This window comes from Falco punctatus (genome assembly GCF_963210335.1).
Source record: "Falco punctatus genome assembly, chromosome: 2".
NCBI classification, from domain to species: Eukaryota; Metazoa; Chordata; class Aves; order Falconiformes; family Falconidae; genus Falco; species Falco punctatus.
Window position 1 is genome coordinate 19,810,747 of NC_137581.1, and position 24,950 is coordinate 19,835,696.

Genomic DNA, 24,950 nt, shown 5'->3' on the forward strand with positions numbered 1-24,950 from the left:
ACTAGTATAACGCATCAAAGTTATATAAAGTATTACTTTACTGATCTGTTGTCTTGCCATCTGTATATAATTTGTCATGCAAAAAACCTGAATTTGAAAGTCTGATCATAAGTTGTAAGTAGCTAGCTGTCATATTTCATTGCATACTGAGCAATTCTTGGTATTTACAATGCTTAACAAAATGAGGTCCAAGTTATTTGTAGACTTGCTTGTTCTTGCAGTAAGCTTTACACGCTTTATAATTGATAAGTAGTCACCTGTGATAATATGTATTTGTATTATGGGATATTAATTAGTTTGAATTGGCTGGGTTTGTTCAATATCTGCATATAGCAGCATATTGTTTCCTGACTTAGCAAGTAAACAGGTAAAAGTTTGCTAAAAGCCAAATGGAGCAGTGATGTGTGGTCTTCTGGAATTGCTATTCTACAGAATTTAAGCTTTCACATAAGCAATTTCAAACCTTCCAAGTTCTAACATGGTACTCTGCTGCCCTGGTAGGCTAGAAGTGGGGGAAAAAGCCAAATGACCACTTTTGCTACAGGTTTAACTTCAGACTAGTTTATAATTTTACTTCAAAATTTAAAGTAAATTTATAAAGTAAAATAGACCCTTGCTAATGAACAATTTTTTAACTTATACACTGATTAAAACACGTGGATTTTTTTAAAGCTGTTTTTCAACTAATATTTAAATAGCACGGTTCAATTCGGTCATATGTTAGGAAATGTATTCTTTGCACAATTACCAATGCTTTTCATATTGTATTATGGAAGTGGCAGTGTGAAACTAAACTTGTAAGTTGGATGTTAGGTTGTGGGTTTTTTGTGTTAATCTTGAAACTGATTTCAGAGTTTGACTTCTGAAGTTGAAAGCTGGGAAGTTTTTATAGTCTGGATGTCTCACTGAATAACTGAGAAATTCAGTTTGTAATCTTTTAAAACCAGCATTCCTGTTACTGCTACTTGATCCCTTGGACATGGGGTATGATTATTGTGTTATCACAGATAGTCAAGTAGTTGTGGATGAGAACTTGAAATTATTACATTACCTTAAAATAGTGCTTTTGTTTTTGTTGGGGAAAGTACATCTTAAGAAAATTAGTGTGTGCTTTCCTTTATAAACAACTGAACTTTTTATTTTTTGGTGCGAATAACAGAGACACACCAGACTCTTGCCAGTATGAAGTCTGATAGGCTGGGACCATAGCAGTATTGAAATAGATTGAGTTCAGAGAGACAGGAGTAGTGACTGGGAGTCCTTGTAGGGACCTGATGAAAAAGACTCCCTCAGAAGGGAGGGAAAAATAAGTTTAGAAGTGGATATGAGAGAAGTATTTCAAGATGTACATATATAGGATTTTTTTTTTATGACTGTGGTCTTTGTATGTGAAAAATAAGGAGCAGTAGGTTCAAAAGGAAGCAGGAAAGGTTGTCACAGGTAAAAGGGAAGAAGAAAAATGCCAAACGAGGAACTGGAAAAATGACAAAGAACATAAGAAGAAACAAGAGGGAAGAGGGAAGACAGCTATAGTGGAAATGGCTTTTACACAAGAGAAAGCCTGAAACACGGTAGGTGCAGATTGTTTACAGGTTTTTGTACTTAAAAAGATGGACAACTTTTCAAGATAAGAATTTCAGTTTTGCTCTTTTTGCCTGGAAGTTGCCTCCTTTTTCTTCTAGAAAATCTTGTCAGTAGAAGTTAACTCTGCCTGTTAGAAACTTTGGCAATATGACAGGAAGCATTTGATCTTGGATATGTTTAGTACGTTCTACACAGTTCCAGTCTGACTGCTAAGGATAGATTAATCTTTCTGGATCAGTGGTGGTGTTCCATCTGTTCTGACTTTCAGATTTTTAAAATCTTGTCAATGGACGTGGAGACTCCTGCTTAGTTAATTTAAGCCTACTGATCATAAAAATGCTTTGACTTGTATGATTGGAAGATCATGGATTGAAAAATACTACTTATAATTCAGAAATAGAATGTAAGAAGTTGGATGGGAAACTTTTTTTTCGCACAGATATCTCAGCTTTCTTTAGGGATTTACTAGTTAGCATTTGTAGAATGTCAAAACTTGGTGTAAGGAATTAATACATCAATTTACAAAGCAGTTTTGCAAGTCTCTGAACTAGTCCATTATCTGAAGACATTCTAGATTGTGTCTTGAACAAGACCTATTCATGTTTGCTTCCTATATAGAATATTTGAGTTTTTAAGTATTGAAGATGCAAACACCTATTGTTTCCACTACTTTTTTCCCCTCTGTTGTGAAATTGCTTGGAGGGGGGGGGAATTGTAGGTATAATATTATAATAACTCCACCCCCCTAGTGGCAAAGAATGTAGGACTTACGACATATACATGTTGTTAGAAAACAGTAGATCAAAATTGTTGATAGTGAGGCTTTGGCAAATACATTACATGTATTCATATTAGGAATAGCATGGCCAGCACGGCTAGGGAAGTGATTGCCCCCCTGTATTGGGCACTGGTGAGGCTGCACCTCGAACCCTGGGGTCAGTGTCGGGCCCCTCGCTGCAGGAGGGACGTCGAGGGGCTGGAGCGTGTCCAGGGAAGGGCAGCGGGGCTGGGGAAGGGGCTGGGGCACAAGTCCTGTGAGGAGCAGCTGGGGGAGCTGGGGGTGTTTAGTCTGTAGAAAAGGAGGCTGAGGGGAGACCTTATCGCTATCTACAGCTGCCTGAAAGGAGGTTGTGGCAAGGTGGATGTTGGTGACGTCTTCCATGTGATAAGTGATAGGATGAGAGGAAATAACCACCAACTGTGTCAGGAGAGCTTTCTGTTGGATGTTAGGAAAACATTCTTCACTGAAAGGGTGGTCAGGGATTGCAACAGGCTGCCCAGGGAAGTGCTTGAGTCACCATCCCTCAAGGTATTTAAAAGATGTCTAGATGTGGTGCTTAGGGATGTGGTTTAGTGGTGGATTTACTTGGTAGAGTTAGGTTAATGGTTGAGCTCGATCATAAGGGTATTTTCCAACCCTAATGATTCTGTATGATGTTTGGAAGACTTCTTCTGGATCAGTGTTAGTATATTCCCCTCTGCTAAGTGCTTCTACTGTATGGGAAGCAGTAAGTGTATTGCAGAGAAACTTCTCTCCAACATATTAATTCAGAACTGAATGTCCCCTGTAAGCACTGGAGGATGTTTGATAGATTGGGTTTGGCTGGAACAGATCTTTCACCTAGTCCAACCACCCTGGCATGGGCAGGGACATCTTTCATTGGATGAGGTTGCTCAAAGCCCCCCCTGTCCAGCCTGACCTTGAACAGTTCCAGTGATGGGGTATCCACGGCTTGCCTGGGCAAGCTGTTCCAGTGTCTTGCCACTTCCATCATAAAATATTTATTTCTCATGTCCAATCTAAATCTACCCTCTTTAAATTTAAAAACGTTGACCTTTCCCTGTCACTACAGGTCTTTGTAAAATGTCTGTCCCCATGTCTCTTACAAGCCCTCTTTATATATTGAAAGGCCACAATAAGGTGTCCCCAGAGCTTTCTCTTCTCCAGACTGAGCAACCCTGACTCTCTTTGCCTTTCTTCACAGGAGAGGTGTTCCAGCCTTCTGTCATTTTTTGTGGCCCTCCTCTGGACCTGCTCTAACAGGCACATGTCTGTCTTATACTGTGGACCCCAGAGCTGGATGCAGCACTCCAGGTGGGGGTTTCACCAGAGCAGCGTAGAGGGGCAGAATCACATCCTCTGACCTGCTGGCATATTCTTTTGATGCAGCCCAGGATATGGTTGGCTTTCTGGACTGCAAGAACACATTGCTGGCTCATGTCCAATTTCTCATCTACTAGTAGCCCCAAGTTCTTCTACACAGGGCTGTTCTCAATCCCTTAATCCCCCAGTTTGTATTGATATTGAGGATTGCTCTGACCCAGGTGAAAGACCTTGCGCTTGGCCTTGTTGAGCTTCACATGGGCCCATTCCTCAAGCCTATCAAGGTCTCTGGATGGCATCCCTTCCTTCTAGTTTATCAACTGCACCACTCAGCTTGGTGTATCTGTAAACTTGCTGAGGGTGCGCTTAATCCCACTGCCTGTGTCGTTGATGAAGATACTAAATAGTGTCTTCATCGCACATAGGAGTAAAACAACTCCTTACTGGTTTCCACCTGGACATGGAACCATTAACTGTTAATTCTTTGAACGCAACCATCCATCCAATTCCTTATTCATCAAATCCATGTCTCTAGTTTAGCAGCAAGAATGTGGAGGACCATATCAAAGACCTTAGAGAAGTCTATGTACATGAGTTTCAGGTGCTTTTGGACTGAAACGTAGGTTTTATTTCTCTGAGTGGAATCTGGGTTTTTTGCATCAAAACTGCTCCAAAACCAGAACCAATACCTAGTAAATTGAGGATGCAGTTCCACATTGCCCTGATATGAACCAGGTCATTAATGCAGATGTAGCTGATTATGTTTCAGCAGCTGCATACCTCTGTAAAACTTTAGTACTGTCTTTCTTCCCATCTCTGTCCCAAGTTGTGCTGATAGTTTTTTCAGCTTTTTTAAAAAGGCATAATTTTGAGACTTTTTTTTCAAGATGGGTCCACAAATGAATGTTTTGGTGCAAAAGAGAGTAAGGAATAATTTATAGCAGTTTAGAGCAGGAATGAGTGAGAAAGAATTGGAACACCCTGAACAACCGTTATAGTAAGAAGAAATGGAATGTGAGACTGTACAGTCTCATAAACCTGGCTGTTAAGGAATTGAAGATAGGAACCTGAAGGATGAAGACATAAGGGCAGTGAGGTGTAGAAACTCATCAGGAATCAAACACCGCCTCAGTTCAAGGACAGGAAAAACAGATTTTACACATTTGTAGGGAATGCCAAGTGGAGGAGGTAACATGGTTAAAAATCAAGATGTGAAGAAAAGTCACAATATAAAAATTAATATCTATGAACATGTGGTGTAGAAGTGAAAGCAAAAAAAGAGGGGCAAGAAACTGTTGTGGTATGTTTGTGGAAGGAGAAATGCAACAAAATGTTAATTAAGGGAGACCACCTATAGCCTTAAGATACCAAGGAAATACTGAAATAGTGTTGATGAGGCACTGGGAAGTGATTATAAGTTTCAAACCCAAATGAGCCTAGCAAACTCAGGTTTTCATGAGTGGCAGTTGAGTGCTACTGGATATATAAGCATGTGTAACTTCACTGCATGTGCTGTATGTTCCTGGTAAGGGATGCAATGTTCTCCCAGCTGAAACCTATGAGAAAAGAAGAGAATCTCAAAATACTTTGAGGTGTTAAGGTACTACTAGGATATGAATATATCTGAAGTAGTAGACATAGCAGTATAGGAAAGTTTGAAGAGGACTTTCAGTTGGATTTTAACTTTAAGCTGTGGTGTAACATACCTTAGTTTGGCAGTATGGATACTCATACCTTCAAAAGTAATAATGATTTCAAGAGGAGTGTGTTTTGTTCTGCTTCCCTTCCCTCTTCCTCTCATCCCTTTGTTCCAGCTCTTATATTTACCCATAAGCATTACAATGGGTAAATTTCCAGCTTGTTTTACATGTCAGAGAAATAGGACAGCCTTGACAGCTACAAAGTCACACTGGAAAATGATCTTGTACTTGCTAGAGGAATGTGTGTTGTTTGTTGCTATAACAAGGATTCTTGGAACTTTGTCTCTAAAATTAATTGTAAAACTATGCAGTAGAATAGGTCGCTAATAAAACTCTCATGGGGAAAGACAGGACTTCAGAAAATAGGATGAGGGAAGGGTGCTTTCTATTTAATGAGTGATTATGGACCAAGATAAATGTCCCTTACGAACAAGGTATGGGCAGTTGCTGAAGTTTATAGGTTAAGGTTTTTGTTATCTGAAATTATAGAATTTAAAATATTTTTTCTTATATTTGGCTGTTAATACTAGTTGTGATAACACTCCAGGAATACACTTGAGTATTAAGACATTCAAGACTTGAGTATTTTTAGTTACAGTAAATGCTGTGTTTACTCTTTACTTAGAAGTAGTAGCAAAAGTACTACCTAATACAGTAATATTTATGCAGGTCTTAACTATTCAGTAACAGTGAAGTACTGTTCTCAATGCTGGGAGTAAAAAGCTTGAAAGACAAGCCCCAAGTGCTGTGACAGTATTTGGGATAGCTGACACATATGACTGAAAATGCGTGTCAGTGTTTTTTATAATGGAAGGATGTTCCTGTTCAGGTTTTAATTCACGTTTAAGTAATGTATGATTTCTGGCATTCTTCAGAAGCTCAACTTTCTACATTCTGATGATAATTATTTAAAATGAAAGCTTATGTTCCGAAGAAAAGCCTAGAAGTTGCATTTTATTGGTTTGTTGTGTGGGGGTTTTTTTCCCCCAGAACTGTATATTCTGCTCCAAACCAAGATACCAGGCATGTCTTTTAACAGAAGCATGTGATCTTTCTAGATGTATTTCTGGAGATGTATTTTTGGTGGAGGAAAAAGTTTTACTGAAGTTCATGTTATGGAAGTTACTTTGTAGTGTGTTATGCTACAAAAGATTGGGCAGAGGTGACTTCGTTCTCTAGTAGTCTTGTCCAAGAATACAGATGGAAGACTGGTGGAATCTGGAATAGAGCAATACGGGTTTGTGTACTGCCAGAACTTAATAAAATACTATTTTCTAGGTTCACTGATTTCTACTGAGGAAGACTTGGAACTCTCATGACACTGCCAGTTCGCACATTAAGTGGTATTCATTGTACTGAAAAGGTTATTGACAAAACCAGGAACACTTACAGGAATCAGTGACATAAATGCAGATCACAGCTGTGGAGTCACTGTGGTTTGTTCTGGCTGCAGGCTGGACTAGAAAACTAGTATGGAGAACGGCAATTCTAGGGTTTATCACTGAGGCCGGACACATGATGCTTGTTAAAACTTTAGAACAAAATAAGTAATGAAAATCTCAGATTTCATCTTCTTAGAAATTTGCGCAGTTTGTATCTCAAACCTTAGTTTAGAAATTCCATGTTCTGTTGGTATCACTTTTTTTTTTTTTTACCTCCCCGTTGGTAACCGTGGTTTTGTTTGTCTGAAGATAAGATGGCCAGTTTGCAAACCCAGTGCAGTTCAATGGAGGTCTGAAGAGCATGTCACTGGATGTAGGGTGGGACCATTGATGGGAACAATTTGTTCATGTTCTGAAGCTTTGTAGCAATGGAGATTGGTACCATCAAACAGCATTTTACTTTAAACCTGCATTTCTGAAATCTTTCTTCTGTTAATTGTCAGTTAAAACAGAAAAAATATTTTATTATGATATATCTGTGTATATTACTATATATATGTACATGTCTGTTCACTTTTTATGTTTGGTTGGTTTTTTTGTCTTGAAGATTCTTGGATATCCCAGTCAGCTTCCTTCCCTAGGAATCAGAAGCAACCAGGTGTGGATTCCTTGTCACCTGTAGCATCACTTCCTAAACAGATTTTCCAGCCTTCTGCTCAGCAGCAGCCTTCTAAACAGGTTAAAGTCACGTGTGCAAACTGCAAGAAACCTTTACAAAAGGGACAGACTGCATATCAGCGAAAAGGATCAGCTCACCTTTTTTGTTCTACTGCCTGCCTCTCATCATTCTCACACAAACCCACTCCAAAGAAACTTTGTGTTATGTGCAGAAAGTAAGGTTTTTTTAATTTTGTTTCATATTAGCAGCTAAATCCAGTAATACTTGAAATTCTCATGCATGTATAAAAATTGCTCCATTAATGATACAGAATCTGACTACACAAGCGCTTTGTAGAGTGTCGCTTTAATGTAGTTTGGAAATGCTGAATTCACTGTGTCTGCTGTAACAAACTGAAAAGTCTCTCAGCTTTTGAATTTGGAGTATGGCAGATTGTTTCTATGAGAGCCAATACACTAAAAATTACTCTGTTTTTTTTTTTTTAAGACAAGGTGTCCAAGTTGTAGTCATCTTGTGACAACATAAATTCTTTATATCTGAAGTCTTTTATGAAAAAAAAGTGGACCTTGTGTTGTATAGAAAGCATTCATTTTGATAAATGAAGATACAAAATCTTCAGATTTTTAGAAGGAGGAACTGATACTTGCAAGAGGCTGAAAGAAACACTGTTGGCAGTGTGGGGGAGAGGGGAAGCCATAGACTTTCCCCATGGTTGGGGCAATTATGGGAATTTTTGAAGCTGAAGATAACCCTAAATGAGCAGTACAGAGAGTGACAAGCATACCTGGAAGTGGCCTATGCTAAATTATTGGTTTGACTTGTAATTTTTCATTATTTCCCAAACTTAAAATTGCCAAAGGGAAGTCTTCTGTAATTATACTATTCTAGTGTTAGGTGTACAAAATAGCTGTACTATCTTTTTCTTTCAGTGTACTGATTACTGAGATACCACTTTTTCATATTTTTCAGTAAAGTCTCAATCCACTACACCCTGTAGTAACACTGGTTTAATGATGAAATGTGGCTGAACTAAAGAAGGCTTGCAGTAAAGACAGCCTTCATTAACGTATATTTTGGAGAGAGCGATCTTTGTTCGATCGTAGATTTAAACTTGGTGAAAAATTTTACTTTGGTATGCAGTGCGGTGGATTAATGGTTGGTTTGTATTGAGATGTAAACTACTGTTATGAGTGTGTCTTTTTTCTTTTTTCTTGAGACTTGGTAAAAATAAACTATAAAAAGTATTGATATATTGATATCCTGTGTATACCTTGGTACACTGGAAACCTAGCAGATTTAACTAACTTTAGCTTTTTCTGAATACATGTAGAAGCTCAATTTCTCAACCTTCACCTCTACAGAGCTAGTTAAAAACACTCTGCACTCTTTGTTGGCCTGTACATGTTTATACACTGGTGGGTGTTTTTTGGTTTGTTTTTTTATTTTTTTTTCCAGAAGTAATCTGGTGATTACCATATTCAGCTAGCTGTATTATATATAACGATGAAGATTAGTCTAATCTTTTTATTTCTGACTGAAACCTTGAAAACTTAAGGCTGAATCTGTGCTCTTCTTGCAACCTGGGAGGTACTTACTTGTGTGTTGTAAGAGGCTACATAAAAAAACTGCCCTAAATGAAAAGGCTTTATTTTTGAATGATGAGGAAAATACTTTATTTGTAGCTTTTGGAGGTAGTTAAAATATGTTTAGTGTATTTGATTTCTAGGGAGCCTCTGTGAAGTCACCTTTGATTTTTGAGGCGATGTTGGTCTTCACTCGTCCACTAGAATGCAGTTGCTTACTCTATCACAGTTAATTGGAAAGCAGTGTATGCATGAAACTGTTCCTCTGTAGTGAAGCCCAATCTCACCCAGCCTTTATCACTTTATTGCCAAAGTTTTGCTACCTGTTGGTGGCAAACCAGGTGCTCTCTGCTCTGTACTTATGTCTATGTTCTTTCCTATTAAAGCAGACATAATATTGTCAGATTGTGGTTCACCGAAAGGATAAGGGAACTCTAGGAAAATCCAGGCGATCTTGAATGTAGGTTGGATAGATGATAATAGTTGACAGGTCATAGGTCAGAAATTCAGAGGTAGTGCTCAGATTTATCTTTAAATACGTACATACTTTAAGTGGAAAAGTGAAGCCTATAGTAACTTATTACATAACCCTATCTGAAAAGTCAGAATTCCTACGTATTTTATCATAAACCACTCTTGTAGCACTCTTCTGAACCTTTGTAACTATGTAAGCAATGCAGAATTATAAGAAGGAAAGTGTAGGGAACATCTGGCATTCTCCTTAGTGTTTATTTTTATTGACTTGTGTTACTTTTTTTGACTTTGCACTTGTCTCCCTTGATAAAGTTAATATGCACTTTGATACATATTTATAAGTGTTTATAAGTCCTAGTGGAATCCAGCCAGAAACTGTAAGCTCCTCAGGGCAGAAGCTCTGGCTTTGTTTTGCAGAGCAGAAGTGATAACACTCCCCAGTGCAAATCCATACTAGCTTGCCAAAGGGTAAGCCAAAATCTGCTGGCTTTCCTTTGATGAAAGAAGGCGGACTTGTAAGTGTTAATATCCAGCAGTGGTACAAGTTTATTTTCAAGCGAGTGTGTCTAGGAAAGCATACAGCATTTTTCCAATGTTTTCTACTCGTCCTAGTTTTGGGGCTCCTAGGTATGAATGTTGGGGCATGTCTTTTCCAACCAGTGATCCATGTGATGTCAATAGAGATCCAGATGTGCCCAGTCAATTTTTTTTATTTATTCTGCCCAATAGCATTTTCTGTATGCCAAGAATAGGTTTGGGTTTTTTGCTTAGAAAGCGAAGGGGGAGGCTTTTGTTTCTTTTCCTTACTGCTTCTAATTTATGGTATAACGTTTGAAGTTTGGTAGACCTGATTACAAAGGTGCACTGACAAGCATGGTGTTTAGTGACTTTGCTAAGTTTGCAGTGTGTGCAGCGTACAATTGAAGATAAAGGAAGTCTAGAATTAACTTGAGTGAAAAGCAGTGTAAGTCTGTTTGTTTAGAAGAATGTTTATTCTGTTTAAAATGAATTTTATTGATGGTTTATTGGTTTAATGCATTAAACTGGTGCAGTTTCATAGGCAACTGCATGAACTGTTCGAGTGCTTTGGAACTTTAAAGTAATGATGGAATTTACCTTTAAAAATTTTAAATGCTAAAACTTACAGACAAGTTTGTGGTAAGTTTTAAGTTTTTTTGCTGTATTTATAAGTACGAGAAGACAACCTTCTCTGATCCTGTCCTGCCGTTAATACTGGAAATGGTGGAGTTACAAACATATAAAGACCATTTCTTGCCTTTTACTACAAATCTGATTTTTTCATGTGAAACTTAAATGTAACTTTTGTGAAAGTTGTGAAAGGGCTAGTTCAAATTTGATGTGTTATTTTTTTGTGTAAGATTTGAGTTTGCTACAGCTGGTACCTAATGGTACATTAGTGTCACTTAGTTCTAGAATACTGTAATGCGAAAAAAAATAACCCCAATTCAAAGAAAAAAAGTTTTTACACAGGAAAGACATTGTACGTGCAGTACTTACAGTACTTGTAGAAATAGGAAACTTGGTGTTTGACATGTGACTAACAACTGTACACCCACAAACCCAGTTTGAAATGTAAGCATTAAATGGAAGTATGGATCTTGTAAGATGTGAAGTGTTCTTGTTTAAAAACATAAACGTATTTATACACAAGCACACTAGAGGGTTTTTTTTTCTTTCAGAGATATAACAACAATGAAAGGTACCATTGTTGCTCAAGTTGATTCAAGTGAGTCTTTCCAGGAGTTTTGCAGTACATCATGTTTATCCTTCTATGAAGACAAACAGAATCCCTCGAAAGGAGTTCTGAATAAATCAAGATGCACTATCTGTGGTAAACTAACTGAGGTCTGGTTAACTTTTTTTGTCTTGTCTTTCTCAATAATGACTATTAATAACTTACATTCTGAAATAAGCAAGCTGAAAATACGGATATTTAAAATATGATTCAGTGTTCTCGTATACAGTGAGCTATTATAATATGCTGCCTTAATATTCATAAAGAGTAACTGAAGGAAGGAAGAATTCAGAGAGGTTAATATTTTTGTTTCAAAAACTTAAAAGTGCCTTTTGCTGATACCTTGTTGCTACTGTCAACAATTTTATTAGGTGTAGAATCTTGTAGTTACAACTGGTATCTCCTACATAGAATTGCTGTTGAAAAAAGCCAAGATCTATTGTATATTTATTTTTTTTACTGTATGTTTTGAAAGATTATGCAAATGTTTTTAGAGATACATAGAGTATACATAACTTTAAATTTTCATGGATGTATTAATTCACTCTTGATGCCATTACTGGGCTCACTGTAGTTCAGGCTACTACTTTACACAGTATATGTGTCTGGCCATGTGTGTTGATATGCCATGGTGTTAGCCTGCAAATTGGGTATCTTATAAAAATCACATAAATCGACCTTCTGCTCTAATATACAATTATTACATCCTTCCTTGTGGTATTTGCTTCTAGGCTACAAGGGCAAATAGGTCCAAGATTTCTGTTCTAGAACTTCAGAGACAACAGCCACCGATTTTTCTTCCTGTATTTCATGGTCATTTCAAGCATCTCTTTTTTAAATTGTGAGCTAGTATAATCTGGTTTTAGTTATTGTACTCAAATGTGAGACTTGTCTGGTAGTTTCAGGCAACTTTGTGCTTGTGTGGTGATAGAATACTTTTATTATTTTTATCTTTTAGATTCGTCATGAAGTTAGCTTTAAAAATATGACTCATAAGCTGTGCAGTGACCATTGCTTCAATAGATACAGGATGGCAAATGGTTTAATAATGAATTGCTGTGAGCATTGTGGGGAGTATTTGCCCAGCAAAGGAGCTGGAAACAATATTCTTATGATTGATGGTCAGCAGAAAAGATTCTGCTGTCAGAACTGCGTTGGTGAATACAAGCAGGTAATTACTTCTTTACCTATGACTTAAATAAACATTATACTCCTTAAATCTATCCTGTTATTCATAACACAGTTTTACTTCTTACTAGAAGTCTTAAATCACAAAGACTTGTAAAAATTAAATTATTGACAGTGAGGGCAAACTAGATGGAATGGACCTTGTAGTGCTGGACCTTTTAGTACTGGCTTTTTTTGATGTTGCTGTAAGAGTAATATTTATTTGTTACTAATGAAAATATCATAAATTAAACTTTCTGTTAATTCTTTCTAATGGGTGTATCATAAGTATATTAATAGTAAGTCTGACACACAGACTTGCTGATCCTTAAGGGATGTTTTTTCTTAGCTATAAAGTTCACTTGTATGCAATCAAAACACTCAAGAATGTGCAGAGCATACAGGTTGGACATTACTGTGAGCGTGCTCTGACTGATTACACGTTGGCTGTGTTACCTGTACTGTGTCTAATTTCCTTCACTGTACAGCATAGGATTTTAGAATTTATTGTTACTTTCATCCTTTCATGTGTTAAATTTTGTGCTTTCATTTTTTTACCTTTTTTGTATATTTATTCTTAAGGTTGTTAAGGTAGTAATAATTGTTGTGGTTAAAAATAATTCCAAATCAATAAATCTGATGCTGATGTCTTTAACATATTACAAAGGAGCTTAGCTCTGAACATTCCTAGTGCTGGCTGGAAGGTTTAAATGTTAATCACAGTATTTATGGTATAATAGGATAGCTCTGAAATACTAAATATTTTATATTTTGAGGGAGGATATGCCATTTAGGGAATTCCCCGCCCCCAATACATTCTGCTCTGAGTTTGTAGGGGATAGTGTTTTGAAATGTCAAAGTACTGTTTTACTAGCAAGAAATTTCTTTATCTGATCTTGAAGCTCACACTTGAATATGAGTGGCCTTAGTGCTGCACATGGCTTTGGGTTCTTTCTTCATCTCTTTCCATTTTTAAGAAACCAATGATCCAAGAGAAAAAGGAGTGCAGTACTGAATGTTTTTAAGTTCTTTAATGTTGCATCATATATGTTTGTATTTTCTCTTCGGACATTCAGTTTTGATGCTTTTGGGGATGGCTGTTCTTGTCAATATGCAATGTGCAAACAGCAAGTCTGGAAAAGTGCTTATGTAAACAGCGTAACTGAAAACATAACACAAGCATTATTCTTTTGTCACAGCTGTACGAAAAAGGGACAGGATAGGTTACCAAGATACTAAAAACATAGGCATGCCCAGAAGCCATGGAAAGACTTGAAGAAACGTTGAATACTGTCTCGAAGAAACAAAAAGGCATGAGATTAACTTTGAACTTGAAACATTCCCACACAACCAGTATAACATGCACTGCCCATGGAATTATGACATGAACATGGAATTTTGAGAGGTCAAATGATAAATCTGTACTTAACTCTCATTACAGACTGTACTCTGTTTGTTCAGATATTCTTGTATTTTGTGTTTAGATATGTATTTGAGAATGAGAAGGATATTGGTAGCAAGTTGTATGTTCTGGTTTGATCTGGGGAGGAGGAACAGTTTGCAGTACCAGGCATCTTCACAAGTAGTGTTGGGTATTGTGCATTATTGCGAGGATCCTTAAGACAGCCTTTAAAATTGAGACACATTGGTTTTGGTGCATTCAGTTCTGACAGAAGTCTTTATTCAAGCAAGCTCTTAATTCTTTTGTGGAAATATTTGGTACTGGGCAACTGTAATAGTCTGTGAGAAGCTTAATTGGAGTGCTCATGGGCATCTAGTTTGGAGTGGTGGTTAAGTGTAATTCTTAATTGGTAGGTTTCAAATGTTCCTGGAGTGTGGGGGTTTTGGGGTGTTTTTGCTACTAAGAGAAACTCAAACTATGAAACAAGGAATTGTTTTTTTTTTAGTGTGTATTGTAGGTGTTGAAGTTGCTTAGGATGCAATTATTTGAGAATGTTTAGTTGTCTAGCAGGATTTATTTAGGTTTGAACTTTCATTTGCATTAAGGTTTTTTTTTAACTGAATGTTTTCAAGGATTTCTGTTTTTAAAAAAGGAATTTAAACTTTGGAAAATGACAACTTACTGGGCCACAGTTGGTAAATTGTAGGTTGCTTTGTTCAGTCGTAACCATGTTCCCTTGGAAATTTTTTAATTAGATCTTGCTTTTGAAGGAGAACTGGTGAAGGAGAGAACATGGAAGAGTTGCTATTACATACTGAAATAAACTTAATGGAATGAATAATATAGGAAAAGATGATGTATCATTTGATTACAGCATTGTGTTGTACAAGTCATTACTGTGTATCACCTAACAGTTTTAGCAAATGTTTTCTTACGAACAGTTGTAAAATACATAGGTCTTCTTGGTATGAGCTTTGTATTAAGCAGTTTATATTGTAAATGTCATACACCTATCAATATGCTATACATTTGTAGTAGTAATAAATGGAAACTGATTATTACTTGTACCTATCTATATACTTAATCCCTATTTTTTTTAATAAATATTACACTGATTTGAACAGTTAATTTTCAGTAACTTATCATGGACATCTTTTCTTCCTGGAATTAAAAAATTAAAATTGTGGGTAACAAAAATTACTGTGCTCTTGGAATGGGCACTGAATACAAAAAAAAATCCATCAGCTACAAAGAGTCTCTTTCCTCTGCTTTAGACCATTGGTGGGAGTAAGATCTAGTGTGAGTCCTGGGATGAGGAGCAGGTGTGGTTTTTTTCTGAAATGTCAGTCACCTTTCCAGGTGGTGGATGCACTTAATTTTCCATGTACCAGTTTCAGAACCTGCTTTAAAACTGAGACACAAATAATCTTGAATACCACATCCTGTGTTCTGCTTTTCTGAGACGTGATGGCTGTTCTTTGTTACCTAAAACTGAAGTGATTACAGAGCTTACATTTCTTTCACATTAAAAAAAAACTATGAAAAATAATAAAATGTGTAAGAACTAAAAAAAAAAAAAAAAGACTTACTGATGCTCACTGTGGTTATATGCGAAAGCATGTTAATTTTCTGATGGCACAATAGCCATTCATGAAGATGTAAGTGCAAGTCAAGCTTTTTTAAAAAAAGAGAAAACAATGATAAAATTCTTCCTCCAAAAATGAAAACACTGTGATAATTTAGATACAATGTCAAAACCCTGATTGAAAGGTTGCTTTTTTTTTTAAACCTGAAGAAGACAATGGCTACTACTACGACTAGATCATAAATTCTTTACTTGTTGCACTGAGTTTCATTCAAACTCTTCATACATAGAGGGGCAAGAGGGACTTAATGACATTAAACAAAACAAAAAACAGTGTTAGAAGAGAATGAGAATCATATCTGACAAGGAGGTGGCTAAATTGTATTTGTGCAAATGCCGAAATACTTGCTTGAGAAGGCATTTCATATAAAGTGAGGATGTAACAATTAAAAAAAATTCTGTAGTGATTTATTTAAAAAATAGTATCTATTTATTGTAGCAACAAATTGAAACAGGCCCAAATATGCCTGCCATGAAGACATAGTAACAAAAAGCACATACATGTGTTGTTTCAGTGCCTCTGGTACTATTGTGTATCTTCTAGCTCTACAAAATTAAGTCTACTTCCTTTTCAAGGCAGTTGCAATGTTTGTGTCCTGGTTTGCCGAATTTGGGTACAGGCTTGACAACCTTGTTCTTGGGAACTGGTGTATTCTGTGACTTGCCTTGTGCAACCAACCATACCTTTTAATTTTCAGCTTTTCTACTAAGACAAAGCCGAGTCTGTCTGCTTTTAAAAATACAGTCTTTAACTTCTTTGCTTTACTGGCCTGATCAGTCCACAGGGAAGGCTTGATTTTGTGTTCTTGATTCTGTGCTCTTGATTCTGCTATAAAAGTATTTAATGCTTTACTAGCTTAAAGTGTTCCTTTACTTGTTTTGCTTTGTTTCTGTAACAAATTCTTCTTGTTAGCTTATGACCTGGGGTTTGCTTGCTTTAGGCGCTTCTTTAAAGCGGTTGTCTTCATGCGCTATCAAAAAAAAAGCGGGGAAGGAGCTCTACTGTTCCTTTGTAGGCTGCTTAATAGGTCTGGAATGAAGTGAGTACGGGGTGAATGCAAGCCAGATGAGTACTTTCTGAGTTGGGAAGGATGCTTGCAGTGTTTTTTCATACAGTGAAAATTTTCTTTCAGTACTGAATAAAAGTGCATTTGATTGACTTCCTTGATAAGTGCTTCAAGACTAACCAGGCTGTGCCATCCCTGTAAGCTGTTCACTTGCAACCAATAGAGAAAAAACCCAACCGTGGTAGTTGTGCTTCCTTATTTTGAATTCTGCTTGTTAACAAACAGCTGCTTTTGTGAAGTTTTCTTAAAACTCCTTTCATCTGCTTTATCTGTGCAGAAGTTTAGGAGCTTTCACCATATAGAACGAAATCCGTATCAGTTCTGCAGCATACGATCCATTGCTTACTTAGAATGTAACTACAAACTTTTTTGTGAGACTAAGCACAGTTTCACAAAATGCTCTGTTATCTACTGGTTTAAATATCACTGTATGCTGTGATAGAATGTGTTGTCATGTTAGTACTTCGGTGGAATCGTGTAGGATTTTCAGCTTTGTCTTGCCCCCATGCAGTGTTAGTTCTTTTTCTGTGCTGCCTTGCCATTGAGACAGATCCGTCCTTTTTATTTTGATAGTACCATTAACTACAAAATCTGCTGCTTTGTGCTGTTGTTACTGCTTTGTAAACTCATTTCCAAATTCTGGTTTCAAGAGTAAATATTGTGACAAAACCAGTAACTGTGAGTTGAACAGGCTCTTTACATTCAAATACTAGAAATACTGTCTTTTCAAAACATTTATTTTTAAAAAAATATCTGGTCATTTCAAAGTTCTGTGGTTTCAGCCAGTTCAGACTGTGGTTTAATAGTGGAATCTCTTCCTCATACGGTAAACCACTTCTGTTTCACTTCAGGTAATACTTAGTTTAGTATTAAGTACACTTTGATAATGCTGATGTCTGATACTATGTACACTTCCACAAATGGAGATAACTAGATGCTTTTACCCAAGCTACTGTTGTTAAATGACAGGAATCTTTATCAACCAAGAAGTAATAAATTACCCTTTCTCGCTGCTTAGTGGTGTGGGTTGTTTTTTTGAGGCCTCTTGGTATTTATGCCCACAGCTTCTTGAATCTGTGATGCAAATTAAGTCCTTCTAGAAACTGTTCTGTTCTATCTTTTCTTCTACCTTTTACTTCTGTTTTCTGGAACCATTTATTTTGCTATTTCTGCTTCAGCTGTCTGCCTTCCACTGTAGAATTTGCTGCTTTTCAATAAAAACTATATAATCAGCTTCCTTAGGCACTTGGATATCATTCATAGTAAGTGTTCAGGATGTAATTTTGTCTGTATTTTTGAAGATAAAGTGAGGTAGGTACATCAGAGATGTTAAAACAGCTTTGTAGTTCTGAAGACAAGTGCTTATGGTGGTCAAAACTGTGAAGTGTCATCTGTGTTGGGAGCACAGGAAATACTTAGGAAGAGGAAGCAAGGAGGTGATGTGACATCGGAGTTAGGATGGATATAACCACATCCGTGCACTGCTGTACCTAGAATAATTGGACAGGGTTGAGGATAAAGGGAGAAAAGGCAAAACAGAAATGGCAGGAACATTCAGTAAATGTAAAAGTAACTTGCTTTTTGAGGCAGGAGTTTTCAGCTCTGCTTTTCTTGAAGGCGTGAAGGCAAGTGTCTTAAGAGCTGGAACAAAAGTGGCAAAAACAGGGAACACTGGTAATTTGGAGATGCTAGAGAAAAGTTACTGGACAAGTTACTGATTTGGCTTTTTGCAGAGTTCAGCTGATAGAATGTTAACACAAATCTCTTGGCAATCTCTTGAAGCAATTACTTCAGCTTTTGCTCTTAAGACTTGGGCAAATGCTCTTGAGGTGTTACAAATCTTAATCTCTTGTTGGTGCAGATCGGAGTTTATGGTTTTGCAGTTATTCTTGGAGGAGAGATGCTTTGGGTGCGGTATTTCAAAAAACTGAATAAATAATAAAGTTTCTTCTTTCTTTGCTGTTACAGATTCTGCTGACATCTGGTTCTTTTCTTAGACTTGTGTGTTGCTGCTGCATCCATCCGGACCTTCCTTATTTCAAATAAATCTGAAGTAGTCTTGCTGCTATTTTCTTGATTGCCTTACTTGGATCTCTGTCATTGTAGAATTCCATGTAGTGAATATCTTTGCTTTTCTACTTACAGAAAATTTCCATCATCTTTCTCCTTTACCTTTCTGTTTGAACACAGGTTGACTGTGTTTCAGTCCCTGAACATTCTTTTCTAGAATCTTTTCCAGTATTTATCTTACTTCTAATCAGAAATTGTTATTCTGTAAAGCTACCAGAGAGCAGTTTGCCTGGATCGAGAAGTATGTACTGATCTGTTTTACCACGGACCACATAAGCTTAACTGCAAAGCATTTCCTTCAGCTTGAAACAGATCTTTGGGCTGCTACACAGTGTTGCAGCAATCAACTGGTATTCTGGTGTCCTATGTCGACTGGCCCTTGCATGGGAGAAATTGTAGCCAGAATGCTCTCTTACACTGCAGGCATGGTCTTCATCCTGCTCACTATTCTTTGTAAGGAATGTGAAGCAGATCATACTGCTTTTTTCAATCAAAATAAGTCTGTAGCACAGATGCCTACATTCAAGGCACTAATAGCTTTATTGAAATACTCCTGCAGCCAGAAGGTTCAGGAACAGAGACTTTCATTAGTGTCAGTTGCAAACAGAAGTGAGGCTTACTGCTAAAATACTATGGAGTTACAGTATTGTCTAATATTTATTTTGAGGCTTGATCTTCTTAGTCAGGTATGTGCAAGAAGAGCTCTAGACTTCAGCTTTCATGATCCTTTCGGTAAGATGTAAAGGAAGATCAGGATTCCTTCTAAAATGATTGTTGCTGATAATGCCAAGAGTAAAATTTTGTCAGAAACTCTCCAAGTGAATTTTCTATTTCCAGGAATTTGGATTTCTGTTGCAACAGTGCTTGTATTTCTGGAATACATCCCATTCATCTGTTTTGTCTTGCATCTTGATAGCCACTTCTGTAGTTGCCAGTTTGAGTTCAACGCTGTCCTGTGAAGATTTGAAATGTATATAGAACTACTAACTTGTAAGAATTTTCAAATTTCCTGAAGCATTGTATAATGTATCTCTTCTCAGTTATATATCATGAGATTTCTGCAATGCAGTAGACCCGATTTCTAGAACTGTAGGGTATACAAACAAATTGTGAAAGAGTGAGTGAGTTTAGAATCTAATGTAAGACTGGAGGAATATTCAGGCTAATGCATTTACCTTAGACTTTATGTTTTGGAAGAGGTCAAATATGCAATATGATCTAGCTAAAATTAGGTCATCTCAGTGCAGAATCTAGGTGCAAATTTTGCCTTTGCATTAACTTTTTTCTTTTTTTTGTACTTAGAAATTGATATAGTTTTCTTTACTAATTTGATAGCAGTGTTCTTACTTAAATTTTCCCTTAAAATTGCAGTCCTTAATGCATGTATTTTCATAGGACACTGTAAACTTGAATTTCCCGCAAATGGTGCATAGAAGGAAAATGCCTGGTACTTTCTCTTGTGGCTTCATTCTGAGTTAATTCTGTTTTTGAAGGAACCTTGGAACTGAGATTAGTTTCAATGTGTAGGTTGTTTATAATCACTTTTCCCTGCTATTGAAGTATCATGGGGAGGACAAGATGAAGACAGTACTTAATCTGAAATGGAAGATAATGGCAAGAAAGCAGTTTTGGAGAAAAAGACTTGAGTGTCCTGGTGGATGACGAGTTGAACAGGAGTTAGCAGTGTGCCCTTGCGACGAAGATGGCCAACTGCATCCTAAGTTGTATTGCAGAATGCTTGAGGTTGGGAGGGGCCTCTGGTGGTCATCTTGTCTGCCCTCCTGCTCAAGCAGGATCACCTGGAATGGATTGTCTAGGACTGTGTTGATCAAAGTTTTGAATATCTCTAAGGATGGGGACTCCACAGCCTCTCTGGGCAACCTATTGATATATTAGTGAGTATAGCCAGCAGGTCAAGGGAAGTGATTTCCATGCCCTGTCCCCCGCCATCCTTCTGCACTTAGGAAGCTGCATCTGGAACACTGAGTCCTCTTTTGGATTCTGTGGGATGACATATTGATTCTGTGTTGACATACTGATGGAATTCATTGGAGAGCTACCAAGATGTTTAGAGAGCAGGAGCACATGACATAGGAGGACAGGCTTGGGAGACCTTTGTTCAACCTTGAAAAGGCTAAAGGGGGATTAGTTATCTGATGGGAGGAGGGTATAGAGAGGGCAAAGTTGGACTCTTCTTAGAAGAGGTGCACAGTGGAAGGAGGAGAGGCAACAGACACGACTTGAAAACAAGGAGAAACTTGATTTAATTAGAAGGATTTTTTTTTTTTTCTGCGAGGGCAGTGAAATCCTCCAGAGAGGTTTTGGAATGCTCATCCTTGGAGATGCCTAGATTTGACCGGAGAAGATCCTGAGCAGCCAGGTCTGGACCTGCTTTGAGCAGGAGGTTGCACTTGACTTCTGGAAGGTTCCCTCCAGTCTACATGATTCTGTGATTCTGTACCTCCAAAATGAAGAATGAAGCAGTGATTTTTAAAAGAGTCAGGAAGTTTTGTTTGTAGGGGTGTTTTTTGTTGTTGTTGTTCCCTTTTTACTTAACCAGAAAGGAGATTTTGGTACTCTCTGTTTTGCTTATCTCTACCAGTGAAGTTCTTTTCTTTTGTCTCCTGCCATGAAATACCAACAATGTCGATAGATCTTTATGTTTTCCTTAATTTCTTTTCTGAACACCTGCTTTTCCTTGAGGGTTTCTGTAGTAAGAACATGCCTCAGCTGATCTGGTTCCAAGCAGAGTTTGAGACTCCTGCGGTGTAAGTCAGTGGGCATGCAGGGCAGAGTAACAACAGGGCAGGTACTTAAGATATTTCCCCCTGAGCATTCTTTTAGCTTAAGAGTCTGTAAAGATTATGAGATGTCTTGAACTTTACAGTGTTCCTGTATGCTACGTTTAGCAAATCTCTTTAAAAGTGCTTGCCCAATCTCCTTGTGAACACATAGAAGCGTTTTTTCCATCCATGATGCTCTTTGGTAAGAAGTTCTGCTGACCTGCTCTGTTATGTGAAGAGCTGCCTCCTGTTCCTTCTTTTGAAATGTCTTCTGTTGATAATCATGTGATTTCCCATAGCTGTCAATACTAGAAAAGGCAATGAACAATCGATCCATAGTGCCTTGTGTTGCACCATTTTTGGTTCTGTCCTTACCCTCTTATAAACCATCTTGTTTCCAGGCCAACCCCCCTCTGCCTCATAAGAATGCTCTTTGACCCCATGTATTACTGTATTTCTCCTTAGTTTTAGTGACTCTTCAGTTTTGTTTATTGCAGCTAGAAGGTTCTAGGGAAAGGATTCTCAAATGTTAGTTTTTCTACGGAATGAAATTAATACTGCAGATTCTTAGAGATGAAAGATAACATGTTGTGATGAATGTGAGAGTAGAAATGTAAGTTACCCGAGAATCTTGAGAAGAGAGAGATTCATCTGGAAATTTGACACTTTAGAACAAGAGAAAATTCTTGGTTTGCATTGTGGCTATCTAAAAACATACGGAATGGTACAGTACAAAGTTCTCTGATGTTGTCAATGGAGGAAGCCTTTGAGTTAGACTATTAAAAAAATAAATATTTGAGACACCTGTATGATGCTGATTGATGAAGACTTTCAGGTATGGACTAATCTTTTTTTTAAAATAGTCTTGTACTCATTTTTTGAATGGCTTTAATATTCAAACTTGTAAGATTGGGGAGGGCTGGCAAGAGTAATAAAAATGCAGGAAGACAGTTCAGCTTGAAGATAATGATTATGAGGTTTTGGGAGCAGTAATAAGTTTGAAGAGGTTTTGGGCCTTCTAATTTGTTGGCTTTTCATTCACTGGCATCCTAGCTCCTTCATTTGTGCAACTTGTAATAATGCAGAAATGCTCAAACTTGTCAGTTGCTGTAACAAGAGTAAAGTGAGAACTTTGCTGTTGCTTTTGTTTCTATCCACAGAATCTTCTGCATCCTTGATGATGTTTTTTTTTGAAATTCATGTTCTTTGTAGTCTTGATAACTTAGGTCTAAGTTTGCTAGATTATTACTAGATGTTAATAAAGGTTCTTCGTGTTGCTTGTAAGTCTGAAAGATCTAGGGTGAAATTGGTGAACGAGTCCAGTATTGTAAGGATATTTGAAATTCAGAAGTGATGAGCGTGCTTCTGTGCTGTACTTTGTGTGCATGGTCCTTTCTGGCCATCAGTTAAATAATGAGATACTTGAGATGCTGGTTAGCAAAAGCTGTTCCTGCTTTCAAGGGATTTTTTTCAAAACATGTAGTCTGTTGACACAGTGAATCTTTTCCAATTATGTTCTGATCAGCGTATTATTAATTAATCTCTTCTAGCCTGTATTTTCATCTTGCAGTCTCTCAAAGTCATCATGGCCTCGGTTTGCTTTTTCTTCTAGACATAGAGCTTGTGAAAGCTTCACTTACCTGTGTATTGTTTTTGATTTTATCCCTGAATGCTCTTTGTTAAGCTGTTTGTCAGCATATTTGCATCAGGGCTTCTAGATTTACATTTGGTTTATTCTAGAGGTACTAGGGCTATTTGTGCACAGAGATTTTTTGGTGTTTGTTGTCCATTGAGCTTGTTCCAAGAAGTCAAGTCCTTTGTAAATTGTGAGCTTCTGTATTCTCACTGGTAATATAATTTGAAGTAATCTTGGTTTCTGCTTTTGTCTGTTAGCCTGACAGAGGAGATGAATGTTTAGTGGTAGAATAGCTCCAGGTCATAGAACAGTGTAATTGCTGCGTTTTGGTCCTGGAACTTAGCGTGAATTTTGTCAATATTGTGGCTGATTAGGAGGATTGTTAGGTGCTGGGGGTAACATTTTTAAAGGCAAACATAAAAAATGAAGTAAGGTGGGAAGGAAGGATCTTGGAGTTGTATACAATGCCTTCCTCTAGGTAGGAGCTTGTTAAGTTGCCAGATACTCCTTTTTGGAGGAACTCCACAGAAAAGGTTTCCTCAAAGCACCATGTGAAAATTGTGAAGTTGTGTGGTATTTTCAAATTTTGCTGGTCTCTGTAAGGTGCTACACCCAATTTGTGGCAGGGACATGTGTATTTCTATGTTTTTATATACATGTTTTTAATATAGGGAGGAAGATCCATGTTATAGAACCCTAAGTTTCTTCTCTGGCTGGCTGTAAGACTGTGGGTGTAGCTGGTTCTGAAATGTAAGTGGCTAAAAATAGGAAGAGCAAAGATAACCACTGAAGCTTCTGTTACTCTGAACAAAGTAAAGCACCTATGAAACACGCTTTAACTTTCTTTCTTCTTGCAGCCCTTGAGAAAAGGGAAAGAAGGAGAGGTAGTGCCAAAATCATTCCTCAACAGAAGGGAAGAAATCTTAAGTGCCTAAGTCTCAACAGGTTATTTTTTAATACTCCATAGGAGGAGAGTCTGTCTGACAGGACACTCATCACTGTTCAAATGAGGAATTCTGTGTGATCACTGTCAAAACCATGATACTATTTCTATGGACAGGGAAGGCACATAGGCATTTTTATTTTTATCCACACCCCCCCTTGCTTTGTGGTGCATGATATACTTCCTTAACACTGAAGTATGTAATACAAATAGGAAATCTGAGCTATTGATTTTGTGTGTCGACTGTGGTATTGGTATTTGTTTGATGCAGCTTTTCTGTGCTTTTTATAGAACACTTGTTCCCTCCTGTGGAGAACTGTTGGTTGACTGACAGCTGTATTGAGAGATGTCAAAACTGAGTGTGTTACTGGGTTCATGGAATCACAGTTCCTCATTGGATCTGATGAGGAGCATAGGAACTCTTCAGCGTTCCTCCTGCCTGGAGGACTGGAACTAGGAGAGTTGAGAAGTTAGAGGTTCTCCCAACAGTGCTGTTAGCAAGAAACTGCTATGTCTAACTCATACTTGATAATATTAAAGATGATATCATTTAGAGAGTACCCTTTTTTAAAAAAGTTTAGCACTGCTATTTATTCTTCAGCTTTGCTGTGCCAGATTCCCTGTTTCGTTTCTTACAACCATTGTCCCATCAACGAGGAAAGAGGCAGACTTGTTTCAAACTCTGCAGCTCAGCACAACTCGCTGTATACTCGTACCACAGTTCAGAGTTTGCAGATGGCGGTTTGGTATGGGTTTTCTGTTTGGTTGGTTGGCTGGGTATTTTTTTGGGGGTGTGTGTATTTGTTTTTTGTCTTTACGTGGAAGTTCAGGTTTAGCCAGCTTCCTCTCAGGAGTAAGAGACCCCACCATAGTGCTGAATACTCTTCAGAAGATGATCATGAAGGTTAGTTGGGGAGGGAGGGAGGTGTAGGAAGTTTCTGTTGGGGGAGCAAATTGCAGAAGTAAATAATCACA

General features: G+C 37.5%; 1 protein-coding gene across 21 annotated transcripts in view; it reads left to right on the plus strand.

The window, feature by feature from the left end:
* The window catches only part of ZMYM2 (zinc finger MYM-type containing 2), a 117,421-nt gene that overhangs the window by 48,592 nt on the left and 43,879 nt on the right, over positions 1–24,950 (plus strand). For 16 of the 21 annotated variants that reach the window (XR_013926348.1, XM_080377224.1, XM_080377221.1 and 13 more), the window contains 3 exons: positions 7,378–7,663; positions 11,207–11,372; positions 12,221–12,433. Coding sequence is in view for 18 of the 21 variants with exons in the window: in XM_080377224.1 (XP_080233350.1) it covers positions 7,378–7,663; positions 11,207–11,372; positions 12,221–12,433 (665 nt within the window). In the remaining 3 variants the exon portion in view is untranslated. Of the gene's footprint in view, positions 1–1,400; positions 7,355–7,377; positions 7,664–11,206; positions 11,373–12,220; positions 12,434–24,950 lie in introns of those variants that run through there. The other 5 variants (XR_013926346.1, XR_013926347.1, XM_080377227.1 and 2 more) reach the window with 5 other exon arrangements.